This window comes from Castor canadensis, chromosome 12, assembly GCF_047511655.1.
Source record: "Castor canadensis chromosome 12, mCasCan1.hap1v2, whole genome shotgun sequence".
Taxonomy (NCBI): domain Eukaryota; kingdom Metazoa; phylum Chordata; class Mammalia; order Rodentia; family Castoridae; genus Castor; species Castor canadensis.
In genome coordinates, this window is record NC_133397.1 from 108,461,224 (window position 1) to 108,480,070 (window position 18,847).

Genomic DNA, 18,847 nt, shown 5'->3' on the forward strand with positions numbered 1-18,847 from the left:
GATTGAGTTAGGGAGAGCCCTCTTCATAGCTCTTCTTTGTGGTACTGGGAACTGAATCTATCATGACTCTGGATTGAGATTGATAAGTACAAAGCAGTCAGCTGCCATTATTTCCCTCATCTATGGAGATACAGCTAGTTGTTAGGATAATCTTCCAAGAAGTCTTCTTAGCCCAGCTCTTGCTCTCCCCAGCCATCTCCAGTGGCTCCTCAGGGTGAACCTTATTTGCTCTCCCTGCTCTGAGATCAGTCGTCACTTGACACCCTAATGTGAGCTCAATCCCAGTAGAATAGTCTAAGTGTTTGCTCCTGAAATTCAGGCTTGTTGGGGGGGTACAGCATTTGACTGTGTACTCTTACATGCTGCTGGGTTTGCACTGGAACCCTATTTTTCTCATCTTCCCCAAATGTAATCCTAGGACTTTCCAGCAAAAGCTGCATGTGTGCTGTTAGGCCAATGGGGAGGAGTCTGCCCAGAGAACCAGCATCTGGGAAAAACACCAAGCAGTTCAGTGACATTCACAATCCCACCTTCAATGACCAACGGCCTACACCCAACCACCCACCCACCCTCACTGCCAAGTTTGAGGGTGAGGAATTTAAATCTCTAAAGTATAATTTTTTGAGAATGAACTGTCCATTTTTCATCAAAAACAAATAAAAGCTTTTTATTTTTTGTAGTACTTGGGTTTGAACTCAGGACCTTGGGTTTGCTCCCAAACCCCATACCACTTTGAGCTGCTCCCCCGACAAACCATTCTGAAAGATCATGGAAATCAGGCTTATGTAAAAACCTCTAGAAAAGCTGAAACCCTCTCAATAAACATCTGTTTGCCTTTGAAAATCTTTTCATGGGCCAGGTGTGGTGGCTCACGCCTATAATCCTACCTTCTCAAGAAGCAGAAATTGGGAGGATAACCTTTCAAGACCAGCCCAGTTCAATTAATAAAATCTAGGTGTGGTCATCCCAGCTATGCAAAAAGCAGTGTAAATAGAAGGATCACTGCACAGACTGACCCCAGGCATAAATGAGAGGCCCTATTTGAAAAATACCTAAAGCAATAAGGGCTGGGGCATGACCCAAGTGGAGAGGCCCTGCATTCAAACCCTAGTACTGCAAAAAAAAAAAAAAAAAAAGAACAACCTCTTCTTGTTATTTTAATTCTTTGAATCTCACTAAATATTTGGTTTATGTCAACATTGTTAAGTATTCAAGCAGGATTGCCTTTATTCTTTCCAGGTTTTGTAGGCTCCTCTACTTAAGAAAAAATATATATAACCTATCAATAGAATCTAAGTCCACCAGCTAATATTATAATCCCAGGCTCTGAGGCCACACAAAAATGTCTAAGAGTGTTGTAACTTCCCCCAGTTACTTGCAGTATATTTGAAAAGACTCACATTCTTGACACTTTAAGTGGCAATAAGAGCTAGTGTGTAAGAGATGTCAGCCATGAAGTGGTAAATGAGAGATTGTTCTAAGCAGAAAAGGCAAGAAGGACTTGAGCAAGCCCAGACTGGAGAGGGCTCTTCCTAGAGTGAGGAGTGGGGTATGATCGAGAGGGAGGGTTAGTAGTACAAAGGGCCCTGAATCTTGGTTAATTTGGTAAGCAACAGAAGGATATTTTGGGACTTGGGGCAGAGTAGAATCTGCACTGCCTTTTGTTTTCCTTTTTGGCAGTACTGGGATTTGAACACAGGGCTTTGCACTTGCTAGGCAGGTGCTCTACTGCTGGAGCCATGCCCCCAGCAATTTTTGCTCTGGTTATTTTGGAGATAAGGTCTTGCTTTTCGCCCAGGCCAGCCTGGACTGTGATCCTCATATTTTAAGCTTTCCACTGTCTCTGGAATGACAGATGTGTGCCACCACACTCAGCTTTTTTCTGTTGAGATGGGGATGAGGGTAGTGTCTCACAAACTGTTTATGCTCAGGCTAGCCTAGAACTGTGATCCTCCTGATCTCAACCTCCCAAGTAGCTAGAATTACAGGCACGAGTCCCTATACTTGACATGCACTGTCTTTTAAATAGACTATTCTGGCAGCAATGGAATGGGAGGGGAGTCATAGAACTAAAAAAAAAACATAGTAAATTAGTAATATCATTAGGCCTGAAAAAATGGCTGCAGTCAGAATTATAAAGAAAGAGACAGAAAGACAAGAATGCCATTAAACATTATTAAGCCTAAGTAATCTAATTCAGAGACAGAAGGAAACACGATGGCAGCAGATATCAGTGAGAGAGAACTGAGCAGAGCAGTGGAAATTTATGATTTTCAGATGGAACATGAGCTACAGAGTGCAGAATGAGTGAGGGGCAGCCTAGAGGTGGTCCTGGGAGCAGCTCTATAGAAGCAGAGGGCTGGCAGCAGTGTCACAGGTACAGATTTACATTCAGCCTAAAAACACCATCGAAGAATTTGATAACTCCAAACAGTTGAACAGACGTCCCCAGATGAAAGTGAGCTCTTTTGTGTGTGTATTTAGTCATGAATGTGACAAAAATCAGAAGTGAGTGTTTATCAGCTCAGGTGTTTTCTGAGCCTGGTGAGCAGGAGGGGGGATTAGCACTACACATTCCTGATTCTGTTTTCTAAACTAAGCCAAAGCAGTGTGCATAGAACCCGAGATACAAGGAATGAGTTATCATGTCACATCTGTTTGGGCACATCTGTCAAGACTCTTTCTATGACAAAGCACAGAGACCTACTCAAATGGACTTGAGCAAAATACAAAGTCCAGGATTAGTACTTGTTTCAGGGACTCAAGTGATGTGACCAGAATGTAGCCTGTAGCCACCTCTTGGCTTTGATTTCCTTTAGCAACCTCTTCATGTGTTCAAATGGCTGTCGGTGCCCTAGGCTCCTGACCCCAGAAGAACTTGCTTCTTTCATTCCAACAGATGCACCTAAAGTCTCCGGCCTAACTCTGGTGCCCATCCCCAAACTAGTCATCGTGGCCAGTTGCTTGTGAGCATAAGCCCACCTTGGAACTTGAGGTTCACCAACACTCACCACATTGATTGAGAACAGAAGGGCATTGTTTATCTAATAGAGAAAAAAATTGAATTCTAGGAAGGGTGAATTCTGGGCAGGGAAAACAACAGTCCACCAACAGAGCCTGCATCCTTCTTGCCTGCCTTGGTGGTGTGGATCATGAATGTGGGTTTACCCTCCTTCCTTTGGTCCTTAGCCACAAAGAGACTCTCTATGTCACCCCAGAGAGACTGATGGTGAGGAGGTGCTCAAAGGTTAGGAAGGTGAGTTGTCATCGAAACTTAGCACCAGGCAGAATAAGGAAGTAAGGAACCCCTAGAGGTTAAGCAACTGAAGCTGGCAGTCAACCATGGTTCCTCAGCTTTTGCTGGTAACCCAGAACTCAGAACAGCTGACACTCAGGCCTGTTCTTATTCATTTCCCAGTGCTGCCTCTCTGGGCAGTGTCCACAGAAACTTCTTGGGAAATCAAGGATCGCTTCTTCACTTCAAATATTTCTTTTTTTTTTTTTCTTTCTTTCTTTTCTTTTGACAGCATTGGGATTTGAACTCAAGGCCTCACGCTCGCTAGGCAGGTTCTCTACCACTTGAGCCCACACTGCCAGCCCTATTTTTGTTGGGTTTTTTCAAGATAGAGACTCATGAACTATTTGCCCAGGCTGGCATCAAACTGCGATCCTCCTGACCTCTGCCTCCTGAGGAGCGAGGATTACAGGCTCGAGCTACTGGTGCCCGGCTTCAAATATTTCTTATAGTATAACTAGGAAAAGCAATGTATATGTTTATAGAAATTGATTGTTTTCCTCAATAAATAATTTTCCAAACAAGAGAGACACCTGCTCTCTAACAGTAAAACAAGAACAAAAACACTAAGATACCCTTTATGCCACCTCAAAGCATCCAGAATGAGGTTAACAGGGCTTTAAAAGAGAAGCAAGCCCACTTTTTGGAAAATGTCTCCATTCACTGATCTGTGTATTTTGTTTTCAGAATAGATTCCAGACCATTCGGCTCATTAAACTGTCGTCAGCCCTTTGTAGAGTGTCCTAAACAGGACTGGCACACTCAAGTGATTCTTAAGAAAGTAAGGCCTTAGCCAGGTACAGTGGTACAAGCCTATAGTCCTAGCTACTTAGGAGGCAAAGACAAGCGTATCATGAGTTCAGGGCCAGCTAGCTAGGTTGCTGGGCAACCTAGCAAGACCCTGTCTCAAACAAATAAAAAATAGAAAATAAGAAGGAAAGGAAGAGAAGGAGGAAGGAAGGGGGAAAGAAAAGAGGGAAGGAGAGGGGGGAAAAGAGGGAAGGAAGAGAAGAGAAAAGAAGGCCACTGTCCAGCCTACAGTCCTATCTCTGAGAGGAACCCCAGGAAGACCCATTGTCTAGCGCCCATCTTTGGGGAGATACTTTCCTTTCTGACATCTTTGTTTTGTTCTCCCTCCATGGTGACAGTTTTCCACTCTACAGTAAAGATCTGGACATGGCTTCCAAGCCTGGCACATCTAAGACCAGGGCAGGAGAACCCAGCTGTGGGAAACCAGGACAGGGACAGCGACAGAGGGTAGCCAGACTGACTGCTGCCTGCTACTTTCTCTGGAGATCCCCTGGGTCCAGTCCAAGGCCTAGAGGCTGGTCCAGGGTATCTGTGTGTCCCTTGTTTGCTAAGGTTGGGAAGGAAGAACCTAACAAGAGTGGAGCTGGCAAGAAGAGGGCTCAGATTTCCTAGACCTCTTTCAGCAAACTTCTGGGAAAAGCCCCCACATCTTCCATGTTCTAGCAACCTGCCAGACCCACTTCCTGTTCCAGCTCCTGTCTGGTGGGCCTTTGGATGGGCATACACCCCAGGGTCTTCTTTCTAGGAGTGCAGAGTGGGGAACCATGCCCTCAGCCAAGGGAGCTGGAGCCAGTCCTGGAGTGTGTGAGGTCATGTCTGGGAGCAGAGGGTGTGAGCAGGTTTCCCCATAGAGGGGTTGCCCACAAACAGGTTCTCCAGAGTCACCGCCTGGCTGCAGCTATCTCTCCATGTCAAATTCAGAGTCTTGGAGCCTGGATGGAGGTTGTGTGGAAGGAGAGCATTCCAGGGCTGAACAGTCAGGGGCTAGCTTCCTTTTTAAACACTCTGACTCACTCTGGTAATATTATTTAACCTGGGTTTTCAGTTGTACTTGACAGCCATGGTAGCTGAACAGCAGAGGGATACTTAGAGCTTACACGGTTGAGACCAAAGTATTTTTGCAACAGTTTGGAATTGATAATCACTTTCATATCACAGATGGCTACACTGAATAATAATAATAATAAGGTAAGCTTGGCAGGCCTAGATTTCTGGGTTTCAGCCCTATAGTTTCAACAGTCATCAATTCTAGACATCTCAAGAACTTTTGTCAAGAGAAATCCTCTCTTTTTTTCCCCACTTTTTAAAAATTCATTTATTCACATGTGCATACATTGTTTGGGTCATTTTTCCCCCCTGCCCCCCTCACCCACCCTCTTCCCCCCTCCCTCCCCTCAGTTCCAGGCAGGTCCTGTTCTGCCTTTATCACTAGTTTTGTTGAAGAAAAGAGACATAGCTAATAAGGAAGACAAAGTGTTTTTGCTAGTTGAGTTAAGGATAGCTATCCAGAAATATTGCTAGCATTGCTTTCGTGTACACGTGTTATGACCAATGTTGATTCATCTCTAACTGATCTTTACCCTGGTTACTGATCCCCTTCTCATGATAACCTCTGTTGTTTTAAGGTTTCTGTATTAGCTCCTCTGGAGTGGGGACATCAAACGCTTTCATGTTTTGGATTTTCTACCTATTTCTATATCACCCATATGTGCTCTCCCCTTATCATGTGATCCCAGTCTGACCACATTGCTGCATTTGCCCTAGATCTAAAGTCTGCACATGAGGGAGAACATACGATTTTTGGTCTTCTGAGCTTGGCTGACCTCACTCAGAATGATGTTCTCTAGTTCCATCCATTTACCTGCAAATGATAAGATTTCATTTTTCTTCATGACTGAGTAAGATTCCATTGTGTACAAGTACCACATTTTATTGATCCATTCGTCAGTGGTGGGGCATCTTTGTTGTTTCCATAACTTGGCTGTTGTGAATAGTGCTGCAATAAACATGGGTGTGCAGGTGCCTCTGGAGTTACCTATGTTGCATTCCTTTGGGTATATCCCCAGGAGTGGGATTGCTGGATCGTATGGCAGGTCTATGTAAGAAGAACCCTCTTGCTATTAATAAATGAGCCAATTTCTAGCTAAGAGCCCCAGAATTCCTTCTGAGAGTTGTGGCAGGGCAATTGAGGGTTTGCACTTTGACTCATTTCCAGTTTTACCCCTCACTAGCTACAGGTGGTGGTTCTGACCAATAGCGTTGAGTGAAACATGGGAGACACTAGAATCGTACTGGATAACTGAAAGCTGCAAATGCTGTTACTTAGAGAGTCCAAGCCCTTCCATTTCCCATGAAGGAAGACTTCCTTAATGCTCTAGATATTTATATATAGTCTACCCCGGGAATCTGTGCATTCTACATCTGTCGGTCCTGCATACACAGATTCAGCCAATCATGGAGCAAAAATGTTCTATTTGGGGGTGTGACTCAAGTGCCTAGGAAAACTACAGTACCATCAAAAAAAAAAATTCTTAAAAAATTGCATCTGTATTGAGAATGAATGAGGATTTTTTCGCGTCACTATTGCCTAAGCAATACAGCATACCAACTGCATAGGGTTTACATTGTATGAGATAGTGTAAGTAATCCACAGATGACTTAAATATGCAGGATGGTATGTGTAGGTTCTGTGCAAATACTGTATCATCTTATACAGGGATTTGAGCACCCCCTGATTTAGATGCAGATCCTAGAGCCAATCCCCACGACTATTGAGAGAATATGGTGATTACCTGTATTCAAGGGAAGCTGGAAGGGAGGGAGACTTTTTATGTGGAAGTATAAAAAAAATTTTTAGATGAAAAATGGTCACTAGTAGGTTATGTAAAACCGTCTGTAGCCAAAAGCCACTGGAGTTGATGACCAGGCCAGTATCCAGTGCCAACAAGGGAGAGCCATTTTAAAATGAATTCTTGCCAGAGGCCCTTAAGAAGCTCTCTCATTTCCTTCACTGAAATGATGCTACTCACTTTAAAAGAAGTATCTGAAATCTGAGAAAGAAGGGATAGAATTGTCAGGAAAGAAGATTCCCCTAGAGCAAGCTCTTGTTGGTAGCATATCACCTGCATTGCAAAGCCCAGTTATTAATGATAAAAATGCAATTTCAAAGTGTTTTCTCTTTTCAAATCAAAGAAAATAGGGCTTGGAAAGCATGAGGGATTTGGTAAATAGGTCATGCATCTGTCCCACATGCTGCCTGGGAGACATAGGGCTCTACAGAAATCATCTTAGAATTAAAATGTGGTTGCAAATTAATTTATTCATTCAGCAGTTATTTTGCAAGGAGCAGACCATACCATATAAAGCATGAGGTATCCTTGGAAGCCACAGGGGACCTTACACTGTGCAGAATCTTACAAGCAGATTTGGTACAGGGTTCAGCAGGCCCAAGGAATTTTGCCTCTTGCAGAATTTCTTCTGGTTTCTCTCCCCGCTAAGCCAGTATATTTCAGGGAGAGCTCTTTGTTTTGGAGGGCAAGGGCTATTGCCAGAGAGACCAAGCTGTCTGCTCAGTGGTGAGCACCTCTGTCCACTGCAGACCCTGGGCCTTCTCAGGAGCCCGGGAGGTTCCTGTGGCCTGGGCCTCTTTTCTTGCATTGGAGAGTCCTGCCCTGTGGTGACTTCATGCATGGTTTGCCACCATGGGTTTGCAGCACATATCTCTACAGATGTGCAATGAGACAGCCAGTCTAGAACTTTCAATTTGGTTTGCTCTCTTTATCCACTCAGCCAACAAATACTGATTGAGAATTCTGCCTTGTGCTGCTGTATTCTAGGTAGGATGAATAAGGTTTATTTGTGGACTTGAAATTGACAGAGAGACAAATGTGGGAACCTGCAAAGGCCCAAATCAGAAAAGAACAGGACATAGTCAGACCATGGTGATTGCCTTATGGCTGAAGTGTGGCATGGATGGGGATTTAGGGAGACTGGTCCCTAGGTTGTGACTCCAACTCCAAGCTTAGTCTGCACACCATATGGTGTGGCAGTTGCAGCAGTAGCAGTGGAGAGGCTCTGAACACTTTAAGCAATAAGTCGGTATACTAAGACGGCCCACCCTTGAGACATTCTAGAAGTGAACTCAGTACAGTGTTCCTGTAGCTGCCCCTCTTTCAGCCTGGTAAGCGAGCAGTGCAGGGTGGGAATCAGCGCTCCAAGCCTTCCGCCATCCTGCCTCTCTGACTTGCATTTGTAAAACAACAGGAATGTTCTCCTATCCTAACCAGAATGTTTTGAGAAGCCATTAAAATCATGGGTGTGGAAACGCTTTGAAAAATGAAGTCATTATTAAAAACAAGAAGGTGTGTGGGCAGTGGGCCGAACAATATTGTTATTTTTAATATTGTAGCAAATCTCTTGTTACTACATCCATTCCCCTTGAAATTACTCTTAAGGAGAAAGCGAGTAAGAGGACACCGCAGAGCCTGAACAGCAGGAAATGTGTGCCTCCATCAGGACTGCAGGGCAGCAGGGCCTCTGCAGCCTGAGGAGCACCCAGAGGACTGGCTGGGTGGTGCAGGAAGCCGAGCAGTCACAGCATCAGGGCCCATCTTGATCTGTAAACAGATAGGCCTGCCCACAAACCACCTTCAGCGACACAGAGGAGCCCCAGGAAGCACCCAAACACCAGGCTTAGGGGTTCCCCACAGACGGGAGTGGGGAGGACACACCAGCCCCCACCTCTGGTGAATGGGAGTGGTTTCCAGGTGACTCATCTGAGTAAAATGCAATAAAGAAAACAGAGGTTGATAGCATTACTCCAAGTAAGCCAGCCCCTCATTGTGTTCTGCCTTATCTCAGGATCAAAGAAGGAAGTCAGGAAGGCTTGGCTGAGTTCTCCCAGAACCCAGGCAGTTCTGTTCTGCCCTTTTCTTTGTAAGAACAACTGTTCTTGACTTGGGCTTGACTTGGGTAGGAAGTGAAGTCTCCACCTGGCGTAGAGCTTGCTACTGTTGCTAGAGAGGCAGGATGGGGCCTTGGAGAGGAGCCGGCCTTTGGCCTCCAGCCTCTGCCAAACACCAGTTCTGTAGTCTTTGCAAACAGCTTACCTTTCTGGCGCCCAGTTCCTCTGTGTCAAGAATGGAGGTAATAATAATACTTGCTTCTCAGGGTTGCCATGAAGGTTACTTTGTTAAATCTACATGAAGTGCCTGCCACAGGGCCTGAGGAAGTAAGCCCTTCATATACATGGCTAATGTAGTGATTACAGTGTTAAGTGGACAGTTATCTCCACTGGTTAGAGTCAGATGCAATAATATTGTGGGTGTCTATTGCCTTACGTCCTCCCTCATTGGCTGGTTTCTTCTGATACAGCCTCCTGCTTGCCCAGTGACTACGGTATTGCCCTCTACAGGAAAAAATTCACACAAAACCAGTTCCTTATCGCCGTGTCCCAAGCTTTTGTCGTCAACCAAAAGCCCTCCTCTGCCCCATCCCCACTCCTACCCCCAGCAGCTTCGTCCTCTGTGCCTGGGAAACCACTCTGCCCTTCCAAACACTTGGCCTTGGGTCTTTCAGAAATGAAGGCAGTCATTACACCCAGAGGACCAGAAGCCCAGGAGCTCAGGTGAGGCCTAGGTTTGTGGGTGTATGTTCAGTTCTGGCACAGCATCTGATCACCCCTGGACTCAGTGTCACCCATCTCATGTGTATGGTAGTACTCTCTCTGCACAAAGGGATAGAAGCCTGACATGTAGTGGCTGGCCTGTACAGGGGCCAGATGTGGAGACCACTCAGCCCACAAGCTCTGGGAGATGGGAGATAGGGAGATGTACCCTCCCCCCTTTCTGGCTATGTGTCCTGACCAGCATCCTTCACCTCCTTAAGCTTTGCTTCCTTCTGTGGTCACTGGGAGTGGTTGCACGGGTTTATGAGACGACATATAGGAAGTACCCTGCCAGACTTCAACAAGTTTCCCATTGCAGTATTGACAACTGGGTGCCCTGCAGTGCCAGATCCAGGCAGGTAGGTGGGAGGAAGCCATGCTGCTGGCTCTGGCGCTGTGCTGGCGGGGCTCTTGAGTGAATGGTCCGCCCATGGCCTCTCATCCACAGGGCTCTATGTGCTGGTTGGAGCTGGGGTCCTGATGATGGTCCTGGGGTTCTTCGGTTGCTGTGGAGCCATGAGGGAGTCCCAGTGTGTGCTCGGATCAGTAAGTGGGCTCAGGGGCTGGGCTTGGGCATGGACGTGGGGTGGGGGTAGGGGGAAGTGGTTTTCAGGGAGTCAGGACACTTGGCCGGCAGCACCAGCTTCTCTAGGACTCCCTGAGCCTTGCTGTCTCTCCTGCGTAAGAGTAAGAGTTACCTTGTTACTGGTCCCTGCCTCCTGTGGAAAGTGGAAAATAAAAATTAAGTCATTAGTATAAACATGTCTAAGGAGAGACGTGTCTAGCAATTGTAGAGGGTGATTATGATAGTTCTTTCAAAAATAATATTTCACTGTGGGTGAGGCAGCTGAAAGCTTCCCTCCCATAGCTAGGGAATTGCTATCTGCAAGGAAAGCACATCTGGTTAAGACCAATAACTTAACCAAACATCCCTCTTGAGACTTATTTTAACCAGCAGCCTCCATTTAAAAAGAAATGAAATAATTTCAGTTAACTGCTATCCAGCCAGTGCTGATGTAGCTTAAGAGAAACAAGAAGGCAGGAGATGGGCAGGAAAAGAGCGAGTGTTTGTGTTTCTCCATGGGGAGGTGGGAAGCAGCTGTTTTATTACTCTCATTCCTTATTACTCACTGCAGTCTTGGGATTGTTTTTAATCTCTGGTTGCTCCTGATCTCTCACTATGTAAAATGTCTAATTTGTTTCTTCACCCATCCATTCCTCTCTCTTTCCTTTAATGGCCAAGCATCTCTCTGTCTTACCACTAAACTAAGTTTGATCATTACAAACCCAAGACCTGAACAGAAATCCATCCAGCAGAAGACTCTGCACACCCCCTCCCATCTACTCCCTCTCCTCAGAGAAGCCTTTCAGCCATGATGCTTTCGTCACACCTTTTCCCCAAGCCCAGGCGTTGTTGGTGACTCTGTCTCCTGACCTTATTTTCTCTTTATAGAACTATTTTTGCTCTTGAAATACTTATAGAGCATGTAGGTGTGAGGCACTGTCTTACATGGTGGGATTTCTAGATCACTGTCTGAAATTCCCGTATTCATTTTTTTAATCTTTTACTCATTTATTTTATTTTCCCCGCCCAATACAATAGCAAAGATTTTGAGATCTTGTTCACCAATATATTCCCAGCACCAAGGACAGAACCTGGTGCAGAATAAATAAGGGCTGAATGAATGGACAAACAAGAATGAATGAGTGAGTGAGTGAATGGATGAATGAGTGAGTGGGTGGGTGAATGAATGAATGAGTGAATGAATTAATAAATGAATATGTGAATGAGTAAATGAATGAATGAACAAATGAACAAACTGAATGAAAGTGCCTCAGCTGTTGCAGAAAGGAAAGGAAGGGGGCAAATGCTTCCTACCAGACCAGTTCAAACTGGCAACCTTGCATAATTTCTTTCCAATGGAACTAGATTCAAAGAGACTAAATAAATTTAAAAGATATTAAATTAATGAAATTAGTATTTTCTCTCCTTGACAGTTTTTTACCTGCCTACTGGTGATATTTGCTGCTGAAGTAACCACTGGAGTATTTGCTTTTATAGGCAAGGATGTAGTAAGTAAAAAATATTTATAAGTTTTTATGATGGCTAAATTATGGCAAAAGATGTGACAATTTCATACCAAAAATGTTATTAAGAAGCCAAATACTCATCCAAATTACAGCTTAAGCAGAACTTTTCAGCTTAGACATGCACAGAACTGAGCATAGACATGAGTAAGAGGAATGGGGAAGAACCTAGACTGTCATTTGTCTTTAAGGCTTGGCCTGAACAGGGTCCATGTCACCATCAAACACTAAAGCCTGACCTGCTGTGTCCCAGTAATGAAACTGTTTAGAATTGTCACCCAACTCTTCGTGTCTGGAATAGGTTATCAGAAGAACTCAGAGAGGAAGAGAACTTTTAGACTGATAAACACACTGTTAGATAGAAATGGAAAGAAAAAGAAAGAAGAATGGAACCTTAAGTGTACTTACGTGTTTCAGATTAGTTCATGTGCCATTAACCCTGTGTTTTGAACTTATCTTAGACTAAAATAAAGTAAATATGTAAATGTCACCTTTGGAATTTTTCTAAAGTAGTTGGCTGAATTTATAGGTTAGTTTTAATTCAGGTCCGTATAGAAGTGAAACTAGATCTTAAGACCTTTTGAAATTCCTGTGGATTTTGGGTCACGTGCCTTTATACGAGAGAAAGCATTCTCTAAGCTGTATACGATATTTGACTGCATAAAGTCTTCCTTGGTAGTGAGCACCTTTTCAAACTATGCCAGGAGAAGACCTGAGACCTTTAAACCAGCGGGGCACTGTGATTGCATAGGTCACAACACAGGTATGCATCAGAACTCTGGAGTGGAGCCCAGGAGTCTGGGGTCCAGTTGGTGCTGAAGCCCTCTGAGGTTTTGAAACCTCCACTCTGAAAAAAAGAAAATCTTTCCAGTCTATAAAAGCTGTTCTCAGTTAGTTTATCCTCAAAAGCATCTTAGGAACTCTAGAATCTATGTTCTGTTTCCTATGTGCAGAATCATCTTAAAATACAGATAAACTTGTAGAAAGGCAGTGGTTTTGAAGGGTATGGAAAAAAGGATTTTCTCTGGCTAAAAGAGGACATTTGAAACTTCCCACTCACTGTGCCCTCAACTTTCCTGGCCTTTTTTTTTTTTTTCAGGCTATCCGACACATACAGACCATGTATGAAGAGGCGTATAGTGATTACCTTAAAGACAGAGCAAGGGGAAATGGGACTCTCATCACCTTCCACTCAGCAGTGAGTAACTTTGCTTCTTCCATGACAGCACATCTTCTAAAGACCATGCATCAGCCAGGTTCTCTCTAATCACCTGCATTAAAAATAAGCATAAATTCAGTTAAGGGAAGCAGCAGTGTCCTGTTTTAGCCCTGATGACAGCGTAGTTTGCGGTCTGCCTAGAACCCCAGACTAGAAAGAGGCTTACCACAGAGCACACAAGAGGAAGTCAGGGCGCTTGCCCAAAAGAGACCAAAGAGCACAAACAAGAACACAGAGAAAGCCACCTAAATAAGTGGCTTAAACATGGCATTGTGGTGTGATGGAAGCAAGTGTGGGCTTCAAACCAGAAGAATTAATTCCTCGCTGCCTCTAAGCAGCTCTGTGATCCTGAGCAAGTTACTTGGCCTCCCTAATGCCCACTCTGCTCTCTCCTTTGCAAACTGGTACTGTGCAAGAGATTGATAATCCCTTCTGGAACATTCCATGGCACTGTGCTATCAGTGGGTTGCTTGGAGCTCCATGCAGTTAATCAGGAAGGCTTACAAAGGAGATGGGCCAGGCCAGAGTCCTGGCAGCCTGTGATATGGAGAAGTGGCTATGAACTTTTAGACCAAGTGTTTTCAGGTACCTGATTCTTCTCTATGACAAGAATGTCTTGGAAGGTGCCCCAGAGACATCAAGCAACACACACAGTCCTTTGTCTTAGCCCTAGGCAGGACACCTGTTTGCTAGCCAGACTTCAAGCCTGGTATTTTGGCCCCTGGACTTTCCTGCAGCGACTTCTCTCTGTCCCAGGCAGTCCCCAGTTAACAAGCCCTCCCCAAAGCTCACAAAACTTTATCTTCTCAGCAAATTATAGAACCCCCAGTCTGAAAGGACTCCAAAGGCCCTAACTCCTGTCTGAAAAGCAGTGCTTTACACCAACACTGTCAATTAGCTTCTCCCCTTGTTTGGATTGCCTTGAGTCACTTCCTATCATAAAACTCGGAAAGCCTTAGGGAAGGCCTTTCCTTGCTTTGCTAGCATGCTGATGTGACTCTTTGCTGTCTTGCCAGAAATCGCAGTTTAGGCCTTGTAGCTTTGCTGCTTTGGTACCACCAGTCCTTAGCAGCAGTTCCGAGACTCATAGCTGTTGTTTCTGCCTCTGATGTCCTAAAGTGCCTCTGTCCATCTCTCTCTCTCTCTCTCTCTCTCTCTCTCTCTTTCTTTGGTACTGGTGGAACTGGGGTTTGAACTCAGGGTCTTGTGCTTGGTAGGCAAGTGCTGAACCATGAATCATATCCCTGCCCTCTAAATTCTGTTTTCTGGCTCTCTAGTTTCAGTGCTGTGGAAAAGAAAGCTCTGAACAGGTGCAACCCACATGCCCAAAGGAGCTTCTAGGCCACAAGGTAAGCTTCTTCTAGGATTCCCACCCCACACTACCCCCTGCCTACACACACACAGACACACACACTAGTGTGAAATGGTTAACACCATCAAGGAAGGGGCTCAGGTCCTATCTTCAAGGGATCCCGCAAGGCCCTCTCCTAGAGGATTCTGGGCCTCACTTTCTTCCATATCAAAGTCTCTTGGTACCCTGGAGGATGATGGTAGGGTCCACTTGCCAGTGATGATGCCATGTGCTTATGGTATTAAGCTGTCCAGCACCAGAGGTAGGTACCCCAAGAGTGTTGCCCCATATCTCTTTTGGGGAGACAGAGGGCTGCTAGATACATTTATGAAGTGCTGTGTCAGTTACTGAGCCACTAACACTATAAAAAAGACACGGTCCCTGTCCTCAGTGGCCACACAGACTAGTCAAGGGCTGTAGTGCTGTAAGTCTGTACAGAGTTAGGGAAGCTTCATGTAGAAGGGGACCCTTGAGCTGATTTTTGACAAAGGAAGGTCTTTCCAGTCCCAGAAAGCAGCAGAAACAGCAGCCGGGGGAGCGGGGTGCAAAACTCCAGTTCTGCAGAACAGGGAGCACAGGTGGAACGGCGAGAGACATTTTGGAAGAGGCAGACAAAGCCATGATCTTATACCTGGAGGTTTAAGGACACCATTCGTTTCAGCAGGGAATGAAACGTAATCAGTTTTGCAGTGTAGGAAGAGTTACCTGGGCTGATGAGTGAAGGCTGGAGACTAATGGAGGGAAACCACTTAGGTGGCATCTGTGGTCACCTGATAAGAGAGAATGAGGGGCTAAAGCAAATCCCAGATAGCAGGGAAGAAGAGGGAGCGAGATATTCCAGAAATGGTCATGAGGAGGAATCCATAGGACTGGGTGGCTTATTGGGTGTGAGTGGTGAGTGAGAGGGAGGAGGTGAAGGTTTCTAGATTTTTCAGTTGTGTGATTGGATGGATAGAGGCTCCACTCATGGAAAAAGGTGAATATAGTGAAAAAAGCAGATTCTAAAGGCAGGTGACAACTTCACCTCTGCTCAAGTCTGTGCTTTAGGTACCTTAGGGGTGATATAAGGATGACAGTAGGAATCTCAGCACACCAGCAATCACCAAAGCCATGGGAGTGAGAGAGGATATAGGGTAAGGAAAGAGAAAGGATGCTGTCATTTAAGAGGCAGGCTGAGGACAAGAAGCTAGAACAAGAGGCTGTGAAGAAATCACAGCCCAGACTGAGTCCAGACTGGTGTCTGGGAAGGAAAGGGATGAAGTGGTTTGCCAATAGAGTCAAATAGTCTAATACTGGGAAGAGCACAAGTAAATGAAGATTGAAAATCATCTTGGATTAGTGGCTTAGAGGATCATTAGTGACCTTTGCCACAGAGTTTCAGTGACATCATCGGGGAAAGCACAGGTACAACAGGGGAAAGACAGGTGGAAATGTGAGAATATGGAGGCAATGATATAGATGCTTTTAAGGTATTTGGCAGTAAAGGGATGATGAGATGTAAGTTCCAATGAATGAGATGTAAGTTCAATGAATCATCACTGAACACTTACTGGGTCCTTCTGAGTTGGGTGAAATGAATGAGATGCTGCTGTCGAAGAGCTCACATCTGGCTGGGGAGCAATGGAAGAGAGCCATTTAACAACATATGAGCTCAGTTGAGGCTACATTAGTGGGAACGCCGTAGAACCCACCCAGTGCCCGTGGGAAGCTCAAGTGCCAGGAAGAATTTTCTAGGATGTCTAGGAGGATTTCAGGGAGCAACAAAAGAGAAGGGGACAGTCCAACCAGGGGGTTAGGGCAAAGTGTGGAGGCAAGTGGACATTCTTGTGTTCAGGTAGGGCCAGCATCAAGGAGCAGCAGAAAGCTGCAGGTGCCTGGGGGAGGTTACTTCTTCCAAGAAGAAGGATCCATTCCTGAAGGGTCTTAGATACTCTTGTGAAGCCAAAAGTCTAGCCGTGATGCTGCTAGCTCAGAGAGCCACAGAAGGTGGAACATGGGATAGGATTTGTATTTTATTGGATTTGTTCTGGTGGCAATGGGGAGTGTTGATAGGAAAAGAATAGTCTGAACTTGAGGAGACTAATTGGGAGGCTTGCCCCTTGTCGGCTAAGAGATGTTAACTGGACTGAGCAACAGGAATGGAGAGGAGGTAAAATCTGCAGGGCTAAGGACCAACCAGATATCAGAGGAGCAGGAAGCCACTGCTGGGTTTCTGGAGAAGGAGCCAATAATGAAGAAAAGAAAATAGTTCAGTGATTAAAATGGTGATTTGAAGAGGCTGGGCATTTTCCATGTGGAAATATACAATAGGCAGTTGGAAAATCTGGTTTGTGGCTTAGGAGAGATTGAAGTGTCAGTGATTTATGGAATCTTAAAGTTATAAATATAAATTTGACCTATGAGATTTGGAAGAAAAGAAGAACAAGGATAGAATCCTGGGGAGCAACATTTAAGGCTGGGATAAGACCCTGTGGCTAAACAAGGAAACTGGGAGGAGTAACCAGACGCAAGTGAGAAGACACAATGGAAGGAAGAGGAAATGGTTGTTGGGGCCAGGTGTGGCCATAGAGGTCAGGTTAGTGTTTAATCACTACCTACTGATATCAGAAGAACAGAGGTTGGAGGACCAAGTGAAGGCTGTCTAGTGGTAATGACATCTCAGCTACATCTTCTAAAATGAGAGGTAATTATGCAAACTGCTTTGGCTTTGTGCCAAGGGTATGAAAAGAGAGTTTATGAAAGATGAAATCCAAGTTGCCTTAAACACATTGAAAAGGTAGGCAATTAAAAGTGATCTTAAAAATTACTACCAGATTTAAATGAAAAGAAGCCATTGTTTAACTTGTGAGATTGGCAGTTTTTTTCCCCCTTTTAGTAATAACATGTAGTTAGGGGAAGAATGATATGAAGGGAACATTTTCAGAAAAATAGTACAGTAGACTTAGACATTAGAATGATTATGTAGAACTAGAGTGTGAAGTATGTTTGTGCCCTTTGACCCAGAATTTATTCTAAGGAAAAGAAATAAAAAATAGACAGAAGACAGGACTGTAATCCTACTTTCTCAGGAGGCAGAGATCAGGAGCATTACAGTTCAAAGCCAGCCCAAGCAAATAGTTTGCAAGGATCCTATCTCAAAAATACCCAACACAAAACAGGGTTGGTGGAATGGTTCAAGGTGTAGACCCTGAGTTCAAATCCCAGTGCCACCAAAAAAAAAAAATGTGGGCAGAAATATTTGTTTTGGTACTCATTTCAGTGTTATTCATTAGAACAAAACATAGGTTCCTTAATGTGTGACAATAGGGGGTTGTTTAAATAAATTATGTTTCCTTCATATGATGAAACATTTTGCAACCATGAAGAATCAGTTTCAAGAAATTTTTGGTGAAATGATACATCTTCGAAGTATGATGTTAAGTTCAAAAAGCACACAGTTTAATAAAAAGAATGAAGTAGGTGTGTGGGAGTATTTGTGTAAAACTCACAGACAATGTGAGTTACTATCTTAGTGGGAGTACAGATGTTTCTTTTTTTTTTTCTATTAACATCTATTTTCCAAATTTCTTCAATAACCATGTATTCCAATGTATGTTTTGTTAGTTTATTTTTCACAAAAAGAAACTAAGATGGAACGGAGGGACGTGGGCAGTTTTATAAGAACCATTTTGTTTTGTCTTAGATTGAGTGTATAGAAGGAAAGAAGGCAGCTGGCAATACAGGCTTTCCGAAGAGATGAGAGGCGATGAGACTCAGAGCCAGAGAGGTATCCTTTCTGGCTCTGATGAGGGGAAAAGAAGACAGGAGACATTATTTGTCTTTTGTGTGCTTGCTACCTGAAACAGGTAGCGGAATCCACGTGGAGGAGAGGAAGGCTGGAAGCAGTGTTGTAGGTTGACTTCCATATTCTCCAGTATGTAAGGGAACTATCCTTTAGGGCAGTGCTTCTAACTTTTACCAGAATGTATTATAATTTTTGTGTGTGTGAGTGTGCTCCTTCTCTAAACTGAAAGCAAAAGAAGCCATGACTTATTGTCTCCACAATCCACCCATCCATTCCAGTGGCTGACTCAAAGTAGGTGCTCAGGAAATGGTTGTTGAATCAGGAAGTAGGAAAGGGAATGTGAGGAGAGTGGTGAGGGCTTCCTGTGGGTGTCACAGGGAGATGACTAGTGACAGGTATAAGGATCTGAGTAGCCTATGGATGCAGATGACTCGAGATCATACCTCTTCTTGAGAGGACTCCAAAAAGAAGCTTCTGAAGCTGAGGGAAGCTAGTAATGGTTACGAGCCATCTATTCTGTTCCCTGTCCAATTTTCCTCTACTCATAAAGGTCCTTTGAACTCAAGCTTAAAGAATCTCTTAGACGGACAACAATCCACAGTCCAACGCAGCCACTACTCCAAACACCTGCCTTT

The 18,847-nt window shown here is 44.5% G+C and overlaps 1 protein-coding gene across 3 annotated transcripts in view; it reads left to right on the forward strand.

The window, feature by feature from the left end:
• Tspan2 (tetraspanin 2) overlaps positions 1 to 18,847 on the forward strand; it is a 53,607-nt gene that overhangs the window by 18,532 nt on the left and 16,228 nt on the right. For all 3 annotated transcript variants that reach the window (XR_012439904.1, XM_020157369.2, XM_074050688.1), the window contains exons 3-6: positions 10,219 to 10,316; positions 11,769 to 11,843; positions 12,958 to 13,056; positions 14,355 to 14,426. Coding sequence is in view for 2 of the 3 variants with exons in the window: in XM_020157369.2 (XP_020012958.1) it covers positions 10,219 to 10,316; positions 11,769 to 11,843; positions 12,958 to 13,056; positions 14,355 to 14,426 (344 nt within the window). In the remaining variant the exon portion in view is untranslated. The remainder of the gene's footprint in view (positions 1 to 10,218; positions 10,317 to 11,768; positions 11,844 to 12,957; positions 13,057 to 14,354; positions 14,427 to 18,847) is intronic.